The following is a 17660-nucleotide window of genomic DNA, read 5'->3' on the forward strand; positions in this document are numbered from 1 at the left end:
GCGCGCGCAAGCCCCGCCTTTCCCACGCTCGGATTGGGCGCCCGGCCATAGCGCCATCTCGGCATAGCACCGCCGATTGGTCGGACGAGGCTGAGGCACGGGGCGCGCGGTACCTACCAGGAGGCGGAGGCAGGCGCTCATTAGCATAGGCACGCCCCCTCGCCGCCGGTCCCCTCATCTCGCTTTCCCGTGAGGGGCGATCCCCGCCCGGTCCGGCTCTGCGGGGCGGCTCCCTCACCTCAACTGCGGGGCGCGAAGGCCGCGGCGGCACCGCCCGGAGCGCAGCCGCCCCCGGAGCCGCGGAGAGGGCCGGGCACGGCGCTGAGGAGCCGCCCAGGGAGGCGGCGGCGAGGGGAAGCCTCCGAGCCGCGCGGGGAGCGGCTTCGTGAGCATCGCGTGGGGCTGCGGGCGCTGCGGTGCTGCGCTGAGCTCCGGGCCTTATGGAGACTGCTGGCTGCGCCGGTGGTGCCTGTGCCTCTAGGGCTCGGTGAGCTCCGCGGTGTCGCGCGGAGCTGCGTGTGACTGCCGTTTCTGCCGTCGCGCGGAAGCCTCTGTGTTTCTCTGTTTCTGTTATTCGTATATTACGTGAAAAGCCATTTTCGGAGCGTCAGCTGACGTCAGAACTCTGGGAAGTGCCCTCACCATGTGGACTTTCCTGGGCATCGCCTCCTTCATCTACGTGTACAAGAAGTGTGGGGACCTCATGAGCTACGCCAACAAGGAGGTGCTGCTCTCCGCTGCGCTCTTCTTCTCCCTGGGCCTGCTGCTCTCCTATCGCTACCACTTCCGTGCGCCCCGGCAGCAGCAGCAGCAGCAACAGAAGCCCCACCTGGGGATGCTCTCCCACGCTCTCTCTGCTCTGCCACTGGTGGGCTTCTTCTGGGCCAAACCTGCTGCGGGGTCTCAGCGAGTCAAGCAACCCGGATCCAGAAAGGTATGTTCAGGTTGGACGTGGTGCCTGAGTTGGGAGGCATTGCCTGCCTGTTGGCCCTTCGGAGTTGGCCTCGGTGAGGGCAGAGAAGGAAGGGCAGGGAGGGTTGTGCTTGCATCCTGTGTGACGGATGTGTCATGTTTTGCGTTGGTTTTTGATGATGGAAGAAACAATGAGATTTTATGAAGGTGAATGCAACATGAATATTCAAAGAAAATAACAAGGTAATGGGTTATTATGCTAGCAGAAGGGTATCTTCAATTGCCAGTCTGCTCTAGACATTAGAAGAACATCGCTTGTGAGGAACCACAGAGAGCTGGGACTTTTTGTCCAAGAGAAGAAAAGGCTCAGCAAGAGATTCTCATCCATGCGCACAGAGTTCTGAAGGTACAAAGAGGATGGAGCCAGGCTGCTCTCAGCAGTGCCCAGTGCGAGGACCAGAGGCAGTGAGCACAACTGGAGCATAGCATGACCCCCTGAACACCAGGAGCACTTCTGTACCATGCAGGTCCAGGTTGTCCAGAGGAAGCCTACTGGAGATATTCTTGGAGATCTCCAAAAGTTGCCTGGATGCAACCCTGGGCCCTCTGCTCTGGGTGACCCTGCGGGAGCAAAGGCAAGGCTGGACAGACCCTGATGTCTGTGCCAGCCTCGGCCATGTTGCTATTCTGTGATCATCTTCCTCTTGTTTCTGGATTAAATGTATCCATTTCGATAGCAGGAGACACAGCAATGTGGGAATTATCTTAAAGTGCTGCTTGTATAACAGTTACAGAACCTGGCTTCGGTTAGCCAGCCCGTTCTACAGTGATAGCGGAGAGCACCAGGCTTTCAGCTGGAGTTTGGCAGGAGCCCTGCAATCTACCACCAGTAGGTGGACATGCATATTCAGTCCATCTCTAGGTCACACTGTTTGGCTCCCTGCCTGGGCACTTCTGGGCCTTTTCAGCTGGGTGCCCACCGCTTTCACAGAACAACTTGAAACTATTTTCGGATGCATGCCCTGTGGGTTTTAATGGTAAAAGCCTGCCTTTCCCCCAGTTTCTCGCTTTTTTTCAAAGTCCTGCAGCTACTTTTACAATCCCTTGTTACATTGTAGCTAAAAACATTACACCATGCGGCCAGAAATCCTGGCTTTTGTATTGTTCAGAGTATTCATTTCACTGACGCCAACAAGTTTTTACTGCTGTCAGCGCTGCAGTGCTGAAGCATTTGTGGAAGAGTGAATTGGATTCACTTCAATCAACTTAATAAGGTTAGAAGAATACATTTTCCAGTTGATGTAACAGTTTCTTTAATTGCTGAGTTCTCTGTGCAGTAGGGATGGATATGTAAGCTTTGATTTGTTACTTTATAGATAAGAATATGTGGCAGTTGTTTTACTGCCTTTCCTAGGAACTCAGCTTCCAGCATATGTGATACTAACGTTGTATTAATGTTTGGCTGAGATCAGGAGGGAAGTTTTAATCAAGTGTGTCTGCTTGTTTCTTTTCCCTACCTGATTTTTTGTTGCATTACTGTATGGGAACTGCTGAATTGTGGCCTGAACCTCTGACTGATCACCTGAGGCCAGCAATGAGTCAGCCATGGGAGCACAGGTGAAGGCAATTCACCTGTGCTGCTGGAAGGGGTGGAGCCTGTCTGCACCTCTCCTAGACCCATTTAAGAGCTGACTGCCAGTGGGGAAGGATCTCTTCTGGAGATCCCTTCTTTTGGAGTTTTCCAGCAAGCCAAGGACAAGGGTGAGCCCTGCATCTGTTCTTTTTGGGGTAATCTGCTTAGCTAAACTCTCTTGTATATTTCTTAATTACAACAGCTGTATATTCACTGATTATACAATTATAGAGTACAACTGATTTTATTTTAAACAAAGCTAACCTGGAAGATGCCATCCATCCATCAGTAGGCTCTCGGTCTGCTGGATGAAAGTAGAACTAGTCCAAAGTCAAACCCATGCAAAAGTTATGGTACACATACATCAATGCATCTAACTCTGGATTTTTCTTTTTACAGGGTAAAATAGAAGTAAATGTCTCAGATATGCACCTGACAGAGGCTGCTTCAGTTACGACATCATTGCCCCAGAATGATCCAGAAGTTATCATTGTGGGTTCAGGTGTCCTTGGGTCTTCCTTGGCCACGGTGCTCGCCAGAGATGGAAGAAAAGTGACTGTAATAGAGAGGGATCTGAAGGAGCCTGACAGGATAGTTGGAGAATTGTTGCAGCCTGGCGGTTTTAATGCACTTAAAGACTTGGGTCTTGAAGGTGAGTGCATTTCAAACTGTGTATGTATATATAGATAAATATAAAACAACAGTTACTGCTCTGAGTTATGCTTTTAGATAAGGCATGCCGTATCTAAAATGCAGGAAAAATGAAGAAATACAGTATCTACAATGAGTAAAAGGAATAATTGCTCGTGTGTTTCCAATCTATCTTTAAGAGTGTGTTTTTCACACAGAGGGTGGTGAGGCACTGGAACAGGTTGCCCAAGGAGGCTGTGGATGCCCCATCCCTGGAGGCATTCAAGACCAGGCTGGATGTGGCTCTGGGCAGCCTGGTCTGCTGGTTGGTGACCCTGCACACAGCAGGGGGTTGAAACTAGATGGCCATGGTGGAGCTTTTCAACCCAGGCCATTCTATAAAGATTCTATGATATTCTTTCCTCAACATATTTTGATTAGGATAATTGGATTTCATGTGAAGAAATATTTTAAATAAGTCTTTTAAAAGCTTTCTTTAACTCATCTGCTGGCTTTTTTTTTGTTTGTTTTTGCAGATACAGTAGAAGGTATCGATGCACAAATGGTGAATGGTTACATCATTCATGACCTAGAGAGCAAGTCGGAGGTAGAAATTCCTTTTCCAACATCTGAAGATGGCCGTGTGGTGAGCGGAAGATCCTTCCATCACGGCCAGTTCATCATGGGGCTCCGAAGGGCAGCCATGGCAGAGCCTAAGTGAGTTCTGTGTGCTGCTCAGTGTCACAGCCTGGATGCTGGGGTGCTGGAGCGTTGTTCCCTGCGTGAGATTCCTTGGCTGTTTCTTTGTGCCCCAGCACAGCAGCTCCAGTGGGCAAGGCTGAGAGAAAGCAACAGCTGAAGTTGCTCGTTCTGTTTTTGTAGACACATTTATGAGTGGAATATACTTCTTATGTTAGCCTTCGAGGCAAGTTAATTTTTAAATTCATGGGAACAAAGGCTTTAACTAGAAGGGGTACTGCCTTGTCCCTATGAGAGAGCATCTTGAGCCTACAAAGCTGATTCTCTTAGGCCTGTTATTGGGTTTGATATTTTACCAGAAGCACTGACCTCAGGGTGCAGTGCACAGAACTTCTTTTGCCAAGAAATGTCTGATATAACTTGGTGTCGTTTCTTTCAGATATGTTGTCTGCAGTGCCAGGAATCTTCTACATTTGCATGTTCTGTAATTTTTTTTTTTATGGCTAACAAGAGAGCAAAATAGCTAGGAAGGGGCACTAAATAATGGGAGAGAGCTACTCCCAACAGTTGTACAATCCTAAAGATGCCTCCTATTCTTAATGAAATAAAGAATGGTTGATATTTCCTTCTATTAAAAGAGAGGAGGAGGAAACATTTCAAAAAACAAATAGATTCTAGATGCTGCTTCTGAAGGGTGTTTTGTGTTTTTTTCCCATCAGTAATGCTTATAAGGGGAATACAGAAAGTACTGTCTTCTTACTTTACACATCTATTCTGAAGTGGAAAATTGCTTTATTTTATCATATCTCTTATATCCTATGAATCAGTAGCACTAAAAGACAGCAACTGTGCAGCACAGTTGAAATCAATGCTGACTGCATTTAATAGCTGTAAAAGCTAAAGATTTCTTGGTTATGGCTTCAACTTCAGTGAAATTTGGGCACCTCAGCACATGAGCCATACAAAAATCCTGTCAGCAGAAATTTACAAAAGCTGATGTTTGAGTCTTGAGTTCAGCCCTTACCTTTCTTCCACTCTTTATTCATTTCTTGTATGTTTTCTTCCCACTGTAATGATAGCAAAGGAAACTGCGTGTTATGTCAAGGCACAAGAGAGATGAAATACTCTTCGTAATGCTGTGAAGCTTTGTTTTTCATCTCAGAACTTGTGAAAATATAGGGAATAATGACTGCTGAATGCTTTCTCTTCATGTTTTAGATAACATGAACTTCTTTCAGATGAGTAAAATCAATTCTGCAGTGGAAGAAGGTGGGGTATCATTAGTTAGTGATTTTTATAGTGGGTTAGAACGAATAGGAAATAAGCACTTAGTTAAATTATGGCTATAAAAGAAATATAGAAGCCAGTAAGACCTGCAGAATGCTGATTCAACTGCTATTAACCTGGTAGGTTGGTACATATCCTTGCTGTTGAACTTCCTGTTAGGCATGTTTTCAATTGCTTTGTTACCTTTGAGGGCCTGAACTCTCAGGCTGTCTTATTCTCATATGGAACTTCATCTCATTTCTCTAAGTTTTTGTATTCCATGTGGATGTGAAAACATTTGTGAAGTAGAGAGGTGTGTTCATTCTGAGCTGCAGGGTCTGAACTGCTGGGATTGTGTCTAACAGCTCAGATCCAACAAGAGGTTGAAGTGGAAAGAGATACGATCTGTGAAACCCAAACAGCCAAAATTGGAGATAGATGCAAGGGATGCTCAGTTTGGAGTCTGATCATAAGTACTGTCAGAGCTTTGTCCTAAACAGGATGGGTTATTGAGGACTATTCTGTGTCAGTTAGGGACCTTGCTTCTACCACGCTTACATGTGAAGTATTGAAGTGCTACTTTGGATCTTGCTCCTGCCCTCTGCGTGGGGTTTCATCCCTTGTGTTCTGTCAGTCTGCTCTGCTGGACAGAGGGAAGTGCTCAGGGGGCTGATTGCTGACTGCTTGTATGTGTCAGACTCGTCTTTGCTCATCTCCTTCAGCCAGGGAATGCCTAAAGCAAAAGCAGGAGTTCTGCTTGGTGGCAGGGTGTTTATGTTAAGCATTATACTTTAGAATAGTCTCAAACATCAAGCCAGATGACAGTGTGGAACAGAGGCTAATGGCAAGCAGTGTTTGACATTTAATGTGGCTTCAAAAAGAGCTGAAGGATCTTTGTGTTGCATTTAGAGAGAATATCGTGGCAGAGACAAAGTTATTGAAAATGACATTTTCCTTCTGTACCTGACACAATGAAATGTTGGCATCCTTAATCCTCCTACCTCCTCTTCTAAATCCTGTTTTATTTCAGTGCAAAATTCATTGAAGGAACTGTGACACAGCTGCTTGAAGAAGATGATTGCATAGTGGGTGTTCAGTACAAGGACAAAGAAACTGGGGATACTAAGGTGAGACAGTTTTCTGTTCTGATCTTTAACTACTGTAAAAATAGAGTTAAGTATGTATAGCATTTAAAAAGCAATGCTACTTCAGAGCTCTGGTGCAGAAATCTGCAACTGCCAGAGAGATGAAGCTTTAATGAAGGGAGATTGCTTCCTCGTGGGTGCAGTCCTGGTGTATGGAAATTCTAGTTGTAACTCCTACTGTTGTTTTGATAACAGTTCAGTTTTTCAGAGGCACTATTGTTTTTGGTTTGGGGTTTTTTTTTTTTTTTTCCTAAATAATCCATATGTTTGGAGCTTAAAATATTTCCAAGTTACCAATGGAAGAAATAATACATTCAGAATCGTGCTTTGGCTGTGTAAAAACATCCATGTTTCAACATATGCTGCCTCTGTTGAGTAAGGTGTCTGAAAGTCAGGAGGTAGGTGCCTGCTCATAGAGATGCTCTGCCCAGTCATCTCTTGGGTCACACAAGGAGAGTTCTGACCTGTTTTAATTTCATCACTGGTTTGATTGTTCTTTGCCTCAGCTAAGGCGAAACGCTGGCTAAATTCTGAGAAATTGAGTGAACTTATAATAGCTTTAGGAGAAACCTATGCAGGTAGAACATATGTACTGGAGTTGTGGATACACTCTCTAAAAAAGCCAAACAAAAACAAAACAAAACAAAAACACTTTAAAATTACTCCTCCAAGAGGGAGGAGGGGTAATAAGGCTGCTCAGGCAAAAGGCATTGCAGTCCCCAGGATGTGCTAGGAGTGGGGAGCTGTAAGACAGCTGAGGAGGAACACCATCCTTAACTCCTTGTGAGGTAGCTGGGAGCTTTATGCATTCATGGATTTCATTGCAATAATTGTAAGTACAGCTTGTTTGGCTAGATTAGTCTGACAGCGTTCTAACCTGTGCTATTTCTGAGAGCATGGGTGTTGTTCTTAGGGCCTTGAGGCTCCTGTCTGTACAGAGATGATAAGCAAATTCACTGAGTGCTGGAGTTCTGTGTCTGGAAAGAGTTGAATTATTTGCCAGCCTAGAGAGCCTCTTTTATAGCAGTGTAGCACCAAGAGGAACCTGTTCCAGGCATGGATGTACACTAGCATTGCTGGCTCACCAAATGCTTCTGTCCAACAATGAACTATTTTCCAGAAGTGCCGACGAAACATGGCATGCTTTTTCCTGAAAGCTTCAAAGGAAAATTGATTTTGTTTTCTGCTCCTGCCAAGGCCAAAGACTAATGCTCATCATAAATCTGCAGTCATTATGTACTCTGATTTAACTGCAAACGACAACAAGAAAGCTGTAGAAGGAATCGTCCATCTCTAAATGCTTTCTAGTTCTTTTCTCACAGTATCATAAAAATAAAATGCTTATTAATAATCTGAAGAATTTTTTCCATGTTTGAAAACAGTGTATGTATTAAACATTAGGAATTTGTGCATATCTTCAAGCTGAACCTAATCCATTTATCTTATTTTTTTCTCTCTGTACCTGTTATTTCTGTTTGTAGCACCTAAGGATGGTGAGAACTGCTCTGAATTCGCTGCTTGTTCTTTTAAGAAAGATCTGGGCACTTTTGGTACACTTTTTACACTAAAATGTTTTAGGCTTGTTGCTTATGTGTGATTCTTTTGTTTATTCCTGCAGAGCATTATGGGCTGAACATAGCAATCACTCTGCTTTTCTGGTCTGTTTTATCCAATTCTGACACAGACCCCGTAGCTATGTTACGTGACTGCATGTCTAGGAGAAGCTGATTATTGCTTTGAAGAACATCTAATGTGCAATTGGAAAAGAGGGCTTGTGAGTTATTTCCAACTGTTATGGAAAAGAGAAGGAAAATGCCCTATGGTTTTCTTTGTCTTACACTGCAGGAACTTCATGCACCGCTGACAGTTGTAGCTGATGGACTTTTCTCCAAATTCAGAAAAAACCTGGTCTCCCAAAAAGTCACTGTTTCATCCCATTTCGTTGGTTGCATTCTGAAGGTAACTTTTGTGTGTAACTTGAGGATCTATATTTCTTCATACGTCTGTAATGCTGTGTTATCTGTTTGCATGCGGCAGCCTGTGCCCTCTTGGTGGTGGCCCACAGCTGTTGGTGCTGCTGTGAGCCGGTGGCCCTGTGATGGCTCAGCACACTGTTGGTGACCTGAGTGTGTTGGCTCTGCTGGGTCGCTGAGTTCCACAGTTCCACACAATTTCTTCTCTTTGTGGCCTGATGTTTTCTGCTTGGCTGCTCCTTCCATCCACACCTGTTGTTCCACCCACCACCCGTAGAGCCTACTTATGTGAACTCACACAGAAGGGGCGTATGGTAGGGCTTTATAAATTAATAAAAGTTGCATACATGGCCTTTTGCAGACTTTGGAACAAGAAATACTTTAATCAAATACAATTGCAGGTAGCATTGTAGAAGTTTACGTAGGGAATGTGTCTATGAAAGATTTAAGCAGTCTTCTTGTTAAAGACAACTATTGATGCTTTGTTATAAGGACTGTCCTGAACTGCAGTCTGAGATGTTTTCCCATAGAATCAGCTGTTCTGTCCATTTCTGTGTCGCACTGAGAAATGCTTGGAAATTTGCACCTGTGGTTTTTTAACTTTGAAGTTATTGGTATCTGCTCTGTCCCATCTCCAGCTGAACTTACTGTCTCAGATTTAGCATATGTGATAGAGTTGCTTTCAGCTCTTCAAATATTTATATTACCAGATTATTTTTTCTAAGAGGATTTTGTGGTTAGAAGTTAGATTAATACCAAAATCTACTCTTAAAGCCAGCATGTAAGTGCATAATTTCTCTGTAGTTGAGCAAGAGAGGGTTAAACCAGCTGGATAACCTGGAGTATTGTGTCTGGTTCTGGAGCCCACAACACAAGAAGGACCTGGAGCTGTTGGAGCAGATCCAGAGGAGGACCATGAAGATGGTCAGAGAGCTGGAGCACCTCCTGTGTGAGAACAGACTGAGAAAGCTGGGGCTGTTCAGACTGGAGGAGAGAAGGCTCTGGGGGGCCTTTCAGTACCTGAAGGGTCCAGTGAGGCTGTGGATGCTCCCTCTCTGGAAGCATTCAAGGCCAGGATGGACAAGGCTTTGAGCAACCTGATCTAGAGGGAGGTGTCTGTGCCTATAGCAGGGGTTGGAGCTGGATGATCTTAAAGGTCCCTTCCAACCCAAACCATTCTATAACTTCGTGATTAGCTTTCAGCATAGCTACTTGAAACTGTGCACCAGCCCAACTAGGCCCAGAGAGAATGGCCTCAAACTGCACCAGGGGAGATTCAGGCTGCATGTTAGGAAATACTACTTATCCAAAAGAGTGGTCAGGTGCTGCAATGGGCTGCCCAGGGGGGTGGTGGAGTCACCAACTCTGGAGGTGTTCAAAGAATGTTTGGATTTTGTGTTGAGGGACGTGGTTAATGAGAGCTATTGGTGACAGGTGGATGGTTGGACTGGGTGATCCTGTGGGTCTTTTCCAACCTTGGTGATCCTATGTTACTCTGGGTATAGGTGCTTTCACTAGTTTGTGTTAAGACAGTGACATTCATTTTTTTTCCCCACTGTTTTCTTATTGCTAAGACACTTGTTCAGAGGGTGAAAATCATGAGTTTTAGGTGCAAGCTAGCAGCTGTGGGTAAAACCAATTGTTGTTTATACTCCAAAAGCATACTTGAGCTGTGTCCCTGCCAGCAGATGGGGTACTCTGTAACCAGCTGCCTGAATGCCTTCAGGATCTGTAAGTTTAAGTGAGAAAGCATGAATGTACGTTGGTAGCTGGTCTGCTGTAGCCAACTCAGGTTGGCTTTGCCTTGCCTTCCACGGCTGCTGCAGTAACCATTGGATTAACAGCAGAAATAAGGGAGAATGAACAAAACCCTGCAGAAATTCTACCAGGCACAGTCTGAGTTGGAGGAGCTTCAGCACTTTCTGTGTCCTTAGCCCTACAATTATCTATCACTACTTGAGTGCCTCCTCTTTCTCTTCTTCTGGAAACTTGATAAGCCTGAGGAGCAGCTGCAAGGTGCTGGGAGCCTGTGATTTTTCCCTTGGGGTTCTCTACACTACAGACTACTGTACTTCATTCCTTTCCATAATTTTCTTTATGGAAGTAAAAATGATCTCATGGAAAGCTTCTGCATTCTTTTTTTTTTTTTTTTTTTCTTGAAAACATGCTGTTTTGAAAGGGAAAAAAATATAATACAACCTATCTATGAAACAGGATTTTATTTGAAGTGCCAGAGAATGGTTTTGTGTATCTGAAGTTTAATATCCCTTCATTATTTGATTTCAATCCTTCTCCCACTTCTTTTGAAGGATGCACCACAGTTTAAAACTAACTATGCCGAACTTGTTCTGGCTAAAACTAGTCCAGTGTTAATCTATCAGATTTCTTCAACTGAGACTCGAGTCCTTGTTGATATTCGAGGAGAAATGCCAAAGAACCTGAAAGAATACATGCTTGAGAGCATTCATCCCCAACTGCCTGGTGAGTCTGGTCTGTTGGTTTGCTTTATCTCCACGTTCAGAGTTTACTGTCTCAATAACTGTTCTCCCTTCTTAGATGACATGTCACAGAGCAGATTATTTGGTTGGCCTTATGAGTTAGGAGTTTGGAAGGATTATGCCTCTGAGAAGAGGCTCAAATGAGTTGTGAGCAAATTATTTAAGGCTCTACCAAGTAAGTGTAACCAAAGAACCTTGGTTTTTGCAGATCACCTTAAGGAACCATTTCTAATAGCAGTTCAGAATGATCGTTTAAGGACTATGCCAGCAAGCTTCTTACCTCCTTCAGCTGTTAACAAGAAAGGTGTGTATTATGAAGTAAAGCAGATGGAGGGAAGGCATTAGAAACTTGTTGGACTTAAGGCTGTGTTCTCATAGATGTGTGTTTGTTGCTGAGTACAGTTACCTTATTCTGTTATTAAAAATACATTTGAAAATGCATGTTGGCACGACTCAACAGTAATGTTTATATTGCTGCAAGACTTCAAATCACTGTCTGCTTCGTTTTTAATTTTAAATAACTCAGTGGGTCGTTCTTTTAGGTGTTTGGTCTCTTTATGAGGGGAGGAAAATGGAGAAAAATAAAAATGGCCTTGAATTTTATGTCTGTTCTTTGACACGTGTGTATGCATAAGGGAATTGAGATTTTTAAATCTGTTGAAGCCGTGCTCCCTTCTATTTCTTGTTCTTTCTCTTCAGTTTCTAGTTGTTGTTCCTGGTGGCAATGAATTCTCAATAAGCTGGGAAACAAAGTACAGGGTTTGAGTGCTAAGATGATAGGATAGTTGTGCAGTAGTTCATTTATCTTTTCTTCTATCTAGGAGTTCTTCTGTTAGGAGATGCGTATAATATAAGGCACCCTCTTACTGGTGGAGGAATGAGTGTCGTTTTAAACGATGTCAAAATATGGAGAAGCTTGCTCCAGGATATTCCAGATCTTTATGAAGATTCTGACATTCTTAAGGTGAAACTTTATTTATTTTGACTTAACTTAGACAAACTTGGTTCCACTTCAGATGATGCAGTCTAAGTTGGATACACCTGAGGGATGTGGAAGTTATTTCTGAGGCACAGCTGTTCTCAACTCTTCAGATAAAAAAAAAATCACATCAGGCATTTTCACTGAGCAGAGCTGTGATTTGTGAGTGCTGTGGCTGTGGGGCAGACTGCTAGGATGGTATCTGATCTGTTCCCACACTGGTATTGTGGTTTTTAGCATACGTTTTGCTCAAGCAGACTGGATTTGAACCATCACCTTGTGCGAGTTGAATTTGGAGTAATGAGCACGTGTACCTTGTTTGCCTGTGTGCATCTTGACAGCACAGCAGTGTGTGAGAAGGTGTTCACATGGAAGTGGCTCCTATCAACTACACAAAAATCTTCTCAACGGTGTTCTGTGTTTCCTAATTTTGTTCCTTTTGCAGGCCAAAAAAGCGTTTTACTGGTCAAGAAAGAAGTCTCATTCTTTTGTAGTGAATATTCTTGCCCAGGCACTGTATGAACTTTTTGCTGCTACAGATGGTAAATACGTGTATTTTTAAATAACTTCTGATTAATTAATATTTGTTGAATAAATATTTCTGGAGGGCATGTGTGTTGGTATGTAAGCATACACACATAGATATATGAATGTGCATGAATAGAAAATGCCCTGATCGAAGGATTTTAATGAGTTAGCTTGAGTTGTCTTCCCAGTTCTAGCGTTGTGTAAACCAAGCTATAGCAACCCAAAGGGCATCTGGAGTTACTGTTTAATACACAAAACATTGGGTAACTTAAATCAATTGTTCTTGTGTCAGCATTCAGGAATCTGTGGCTTCTCTATAAAACCCTGTAAAATCAGGTTGAAATCTAACTGAATTTCACAGCAGCAGCTGCCAAAATGCTGAAGTCTTTGATTTTTTGTATCACTGTTATATATGCTCAGAATTTTTCAGTATCTGTTCACTGTATTTGTGAGTGATTTCAGTTTTGTTTTGTAGATTCCTTACACCAGCTAAAGAGAGCCTGTTTCCACTACTTCAGACTTGGTGGAGAATGTGTCTCAGGTCCTGTTGGATTGCTATCTGTGTAAGTTCAGCATATCTGTAATAGCTGGTGTGAACCAGATCAAGTTGTGAACCTCTGTTAGATTCTGCTTTACAGCCAGTCTGTCAGTTCTGTGGGGAGAATGCTCCATGTGAGGCAGTGATTTTAGGATTATACTGAACTTTGAAGTTCTGTTAGGAGCTTTGAATGCTTTCTTTTTTTTTTAGCTGTTTAAAAATGCCTCTGCAAACTGGAGAGTCACTGGAACGGGTTGCCCAGTGAGGCTGTGGATGCCCCTTCCATGGAAGCATTCAAGGCCAGGCTGGTTGGGACTTTGGGTAACCTGCTCTAGCAGTTGGCAATCCTGCCCATGGCAGAGGGTTGGAACTAGATGATCTTTAAGGTCCTTTTCAACCCAGGCCTGTGATTCTATGACAAATGGGTGGGAGTTAGTGTGGGCCCTTCTGCTCATTCAAAGGGAGGAGCTGTGGAGATGTTTTGTGCTTGACAAGCTGAGAGTAATGATGGATGAGGTCTCCCACAAATGAGCAAAAGGAACAGAGAAGCAAGTACCTGTCAAGATCTTCTGCATGCTCCCTTCAAGCTGGAGAATGCTCAGTAAATTGTTCTTTGAACATGTAAGGATGTGTCCATTTGTCTCTTTGGAAAGAGAGCTAAAGCTGCTGGGGTCGGTGCAGGCTTACCTGGGAGTTGATAAGGACAGATTCAGTCTACTGGCACTGAAGAGAAAGCAGAGGTGTCTGTTGACCACAGTGCAGAATGGAATGCAGGTGTGCAGCAGCTCCAAGACAGGCAGGGCTTGTTCACAGCTGAGACAGCAGGACTACAGCTGCCTTAATCAGAGCGGTTGTGCTGTGCAAAGAGCCCAACCTGGGAACTGAAGGCTTGTCTGTGCTTGTTTTTATCCTGTTTATTTACATGTGCTGTGTCTTGCTTTTTAAACAGGCTATCTCCTAAACCAATGGTGCTGATTGGCCACTTCTTTGCCGTGGCGTTGTACGCCGTTTACTTCTGCTTTAAGTCAGAGCCGTGGATCACCATGCCTCGAGCCTTCTTCAGTAGCGCAGCTGTCCTTTACAGGAGTTGCTCTATCATATTTCCACTTATTTACTCTGAAATGAAGTCCCTCATCTATTGAAGTCCAAGGGGATATGACCAGACAAAGAAAACGTGAAGATCACGATGCCTTGAAAATCTTTGGACGTGTACTGCTTAATAATATTGTGTCATGTTTTCTTCTCTTCGAAATGCGATGTCCTTGATCGGGATTTGACTTAGTTTTGGTTTTGTGGTTATATACATATATATTATATGTAAATATTCTTTTCTTTGCAATTAAAGTTCAAAGGGGAGTTAGCTGTTTACAAGGACCGTAAGGAGGTGTTTGCATATTGCCAGGTCTGTCAGAGTTTTCATTCCTCGCTTCATCCATTGCAGAGTGCACCACTAATATTAATAAACTGGAAAGTGAAAACTGTAAACCGCATGCTGCTATTATCCTTCATGCTTCTTTCTGCTCAGTAGCTCCATAGGCTTCCTTTGTTTCTGTGAAATACTGTAAGAAAAATCCTGATTTGGGCCATTTCATGAGGATTTGCCTCTGTTCTCTTTCAGTTGCAGCTGAGGTACTGTTATACTGACGCTTTGAAGGACACTGCAAATGACTGCAGATGCTGCAATGTCACCATGTCTGCAGCGTTACGTGCTTTTGCAAATGCCACGTGTAGGGCTCTCCTGAAAGTGTTCTTTACACCAGAACCATTTGAAGCAAGTAATAACCAAAGCATGCTCGTGGTGGCTGCTGCACCCAGGTACTGAAAGCACGCATTTTGTTGGAAATTTCTTCCCATCTCACTTTGTTTTAAAAACTGAGTTTTGTTTTACTTGGTTTGTGTGCAAGTGAAGGTTAATACTGCCACTGACTTAAGCACAGCAACCAGCCATCTACTGAAACAACTGGAATGTGGGCTGTTTCCAGTAGGCACTCTTTAACGTTACCTTGGAAGGTTGTGAGAAGTACAATTCAGGTGTCCTTTTAATACTTGAAATATATCTTTTCCTGTAGATACTACAGCAGGCTACTTGAGAGTTTGTGTTTTACTACTGGGCAATATTCCTCCTTCACCACTTTGCTTTTCTTTGTTCTTGTGTTCTTCCATTTTTCCCTTGCCTTTTGTGCGGTTGCTTTGTGTATCACCACGTGGCTGTCATATTCTGGCTTGCCAAACCAGCAGTGTGTCAGTATGGTCTAGAGAGCAGCAACACATTGTGTTCTTTTGTACTTAAAAACTTGGACTGTATGTTTTGGAAATGACAGATTGCATAAGCTGTATATAAATACACATTCTATGTTGGATGGGGGGAAGAAATCTGTGGAAAAGATTTTTTTTTTTTTTTTTAGTGTTTTATTCAATGGAGGTTTCAAATGACCAAGACTTTTCCAGATGAGACAAAAATGTGTATATTTTTCTAACCATGATCACTTTTGATATCTGTGTCACTTTGATACCTATAGGCATGTTCACAGAGCATGCAGACTCCTGAGCGGAGTGCTGATGATTTCAGGTACCATTATTTGTGGTAACTCAATGATGCCTCTGGTGAGGGGAGGCAAAATTTTTGGCATTTATACAAGTGTTTCCAGAGCTTGTGACAACTTTGGGAAGATTGGCTGCTCTTACATTTCCTATTTCTAATATTATTTATGGTCAGTCTCTTTCAGTTCAAAGATAAACAATCTTGAGCCAAATATCCACCCTCAGCTAACTTAAATAAAATGTTATACCTGTAGATTTCTTGTGTATCTCTGGATGATGACTTCAATTGGGTCTTGACTTACCAGGAAATACCAGTGTGCTTAAAAGTGCTTAAATGTATACACAATTCTTTTTTCCTGAAGCCAATGCCTGGCTCGGTGTCCTGCTGATCGAGCTAAATATCACTGGCTGAAAACTGCAGAGGAGAGAAAGATCTTGACTGCATGTCTGTGCAAGAGCAAAGTAATGTGGTTTCAGAAAGAGTTCCTGAGCCAAATGTGGGCAAAAGAAGTAAAGCTGCTGGTCAGGGAGCAATGTCCACAGGTAGGAGCAAGGTAAGGTGCCCTCTCTGCCCAGAAGTGCTACAGAAGCTCATCTGTAGGTGGAGTTGATTCAGGCATTACAGTGTTGCATTTCTTGGAGGTAATGGGAGAATCTTGTTTGGTGATGGTGAAGTGTTTTGGGTCTTTTGTTGCTTTTTTGTCGTTGATTTTTCTTTTTATTTGTTTTAAATGTGCACTTTACTGGAAAATCGGGGTGAAGAGGCTTCTTAGTTGCATCTTTAAAAGAATCAGCTGCTATGCAGGTGTGCAGTGTTGGGTTCTATGCGAGGAGTGATTCCTCTGTTCTGGGTTCGTATTTGATGCCTGCTTCAACAGAAGTAGTTTTCTTCTTCCCCCCCCCCATTCCCTCTTATCACCTGATACAGAGTGCTTGATTAGCTTTGGACCAGCTGCTGAGCTTGGAGTTCATACCTTGATTGCCTTTTTGACGGCAGTAGTATAATGAGATGTTAGAAGTCTCAGGCATTATAGTGCCTCTCTGGGGTGGTGCATGAACAGAGCCTTAAAAATTGTGTTCTGCAGCTTCAGGAAAGAGAAGTGCATCATTTCCTGTAGATGTGAATGAAGTGTTAACACCTGAGGAGCACTGGAAGCTCTACACTTAGAGCTGTCACACTGCTACCTGTGGTGTGTTTGGGGAGGGAGCAAGTACCAGCAGGCAGCAATTGCTGTTCCTGATCTGTATTGCCCAAGCTCTGCTGAACACTGATTTGGTTTTGAACAGGTACTCTTGAGTTGGCTTACAATCGGGTTGTGACAATGTCTGTGCAACACCAGCAGTGTTGGGGGGGATTTCCAAACATCTGTGGAAATCTGGGAGGAAAATAAAGGGGCAGATGAAGAGTTAAAATGGATTGCTCCATTTTGTGCAATGAACAGCAGCGTTTAAGTTATCCAAGGTACTAAAAGGAAAAGTTGATGGGGTGTTTTAAGAAGTAACTGAACACCATTGCTAACTGTAAGCAAAGTAGCATAAAGCAGAAACAGATGCCCAGGTGTCCAGCTGTAAGTGCTCAGGAATGAGACCCTGCAGTCTCCAAGGCCTTTCCTGAGCTGCTCAGTTTGCAGGAGCAGCCAATAAGGGAATGGGAGGCTGGGAGTTGTCAGTGAAGGAATAAAGGAGAAAAAATCAGGGGAAACGCAACTAAGCATGGAATGAACCTTTGCACCAGCAGCTGTGTGCCACAGCAGGAGCATGAGATGCTCCAGGCTTTGCTGGGGGTGTTTTCAGAGGCTCAAGAGATGTGAAGAGAGCGTGTGAACCAGGCTTCAAGCACATCTGTAATCCATGCACTGAAATCACAGAATCACAGAATTGTAGGGGTTGGAAGGGACCTCCAGAGATCACCGAGTCCAACCCCCCTGCCAAAGCAGGTTCCCTACAGCAGGTCGCACAGGTAGGCATCCAGGCAGGTCTTGAACATCTCCAGAGAAGGAGACTCCACCACCTCCCTGGGCAGCCTGTTCCAGTGCTCCGTCACCTCACTGTAAAGAAGTTCTTGTGCACATTTGTGCGGAACTTCCTATGCTGCAGTTTCCAGCCATTTCCCCTTGTCCTGTCTCCACTCACCACTGAAAAGAGTCCGGCCTCGCCATTCTGCCCCCCACACCTTAGATATTTATAGACCTGGATCAGGTCCCCTCTCAGTCTCCTTTTCTCAAGGCTGAACAGACCCAGTTCACTCAGCCTTTCCTCATAGGGGAGATGCTCCAGGCCCTTCACCATCTTTGTGGCCCTCCGCTGGACTCTTTCCA

The 17660-nt window shown here is 43.9% G+C and overlaps 1 protein-coding gene across 1 annotated transcript; it reads left to right on the forward strand.

Annotated features, from left to right (window-relative positions):
* The first annotated feature begins 391 nt into the window (after positions 1 to 391).
* On the forward strand, positions 392 to 15595 carry SQLE (squalene epoxidase). Its single transcript, XM_042869565.1, has 11 exons — positions 392 to 934; positions 2945 to 3197; positions 3712 to 3892; positions 6171 to 6267; positions 8131 to 8244; positions 10568 to 10739; positions 10965 to 11060; positions 11578 to 11720; positions 12181 to 12277; positions 12739 to 12826; positions 13751 to 15595. The coding sequence occupies exons 1-11, from the start codon at positions 644 to 646 to the stop codon at positions 13941 to 13943; spliced, it is 1725 nt and encodes a 574-aa protein (XP_042725499.1). The 5' UTR covers positions 392 to 643; the 3' UTR covers positions 13944 to 15595.
* The last annotated feature ends 2065 nt before the right edge of the window (positions 15596 to 17660 follow it).

Source organism: Lagopus leucura, unplaced genomic scaffold (genome assembly GCF_019238085.1).
Source record: "Lagopus leucura isolate 7727_CA_CO unplaced genomic scaffold, USGS_WTPT01 Super-Scaffold_100002, whole genome shotgun sequence".
In the NCBI taxonomy this organism is placed as follows: Eukaryota; Metazoa; Chordata; class Aves; order Galliformes; family Phasianidae; genus Lagopus; species Lagopus leucura.

Bases quoted from the DNA above. Each gene is read 5' to 3' on its own strand.
- SQLE (XM_042869565.1), top strand. From the start codon at position 644: ATGTGGACTTTCCTGGGCATCGCCTCCTTCATCTACGTGTACAAGAAG. The intron at 935-2,944 runs GTATGTTCAGGT...TTCTTTTTACAG, and splicing joins AGCAACCCGGATCCAGAAAG to GGTAAAATAGAAGTAAATGT. The intron at 11,061-11,577 runs GTGTGTATTATG...TCTTCTATCTAG, and splicing joins TTCAGCTGTTAACAAGAAAG to GAGTTCTTCTGTTAGGAGAT.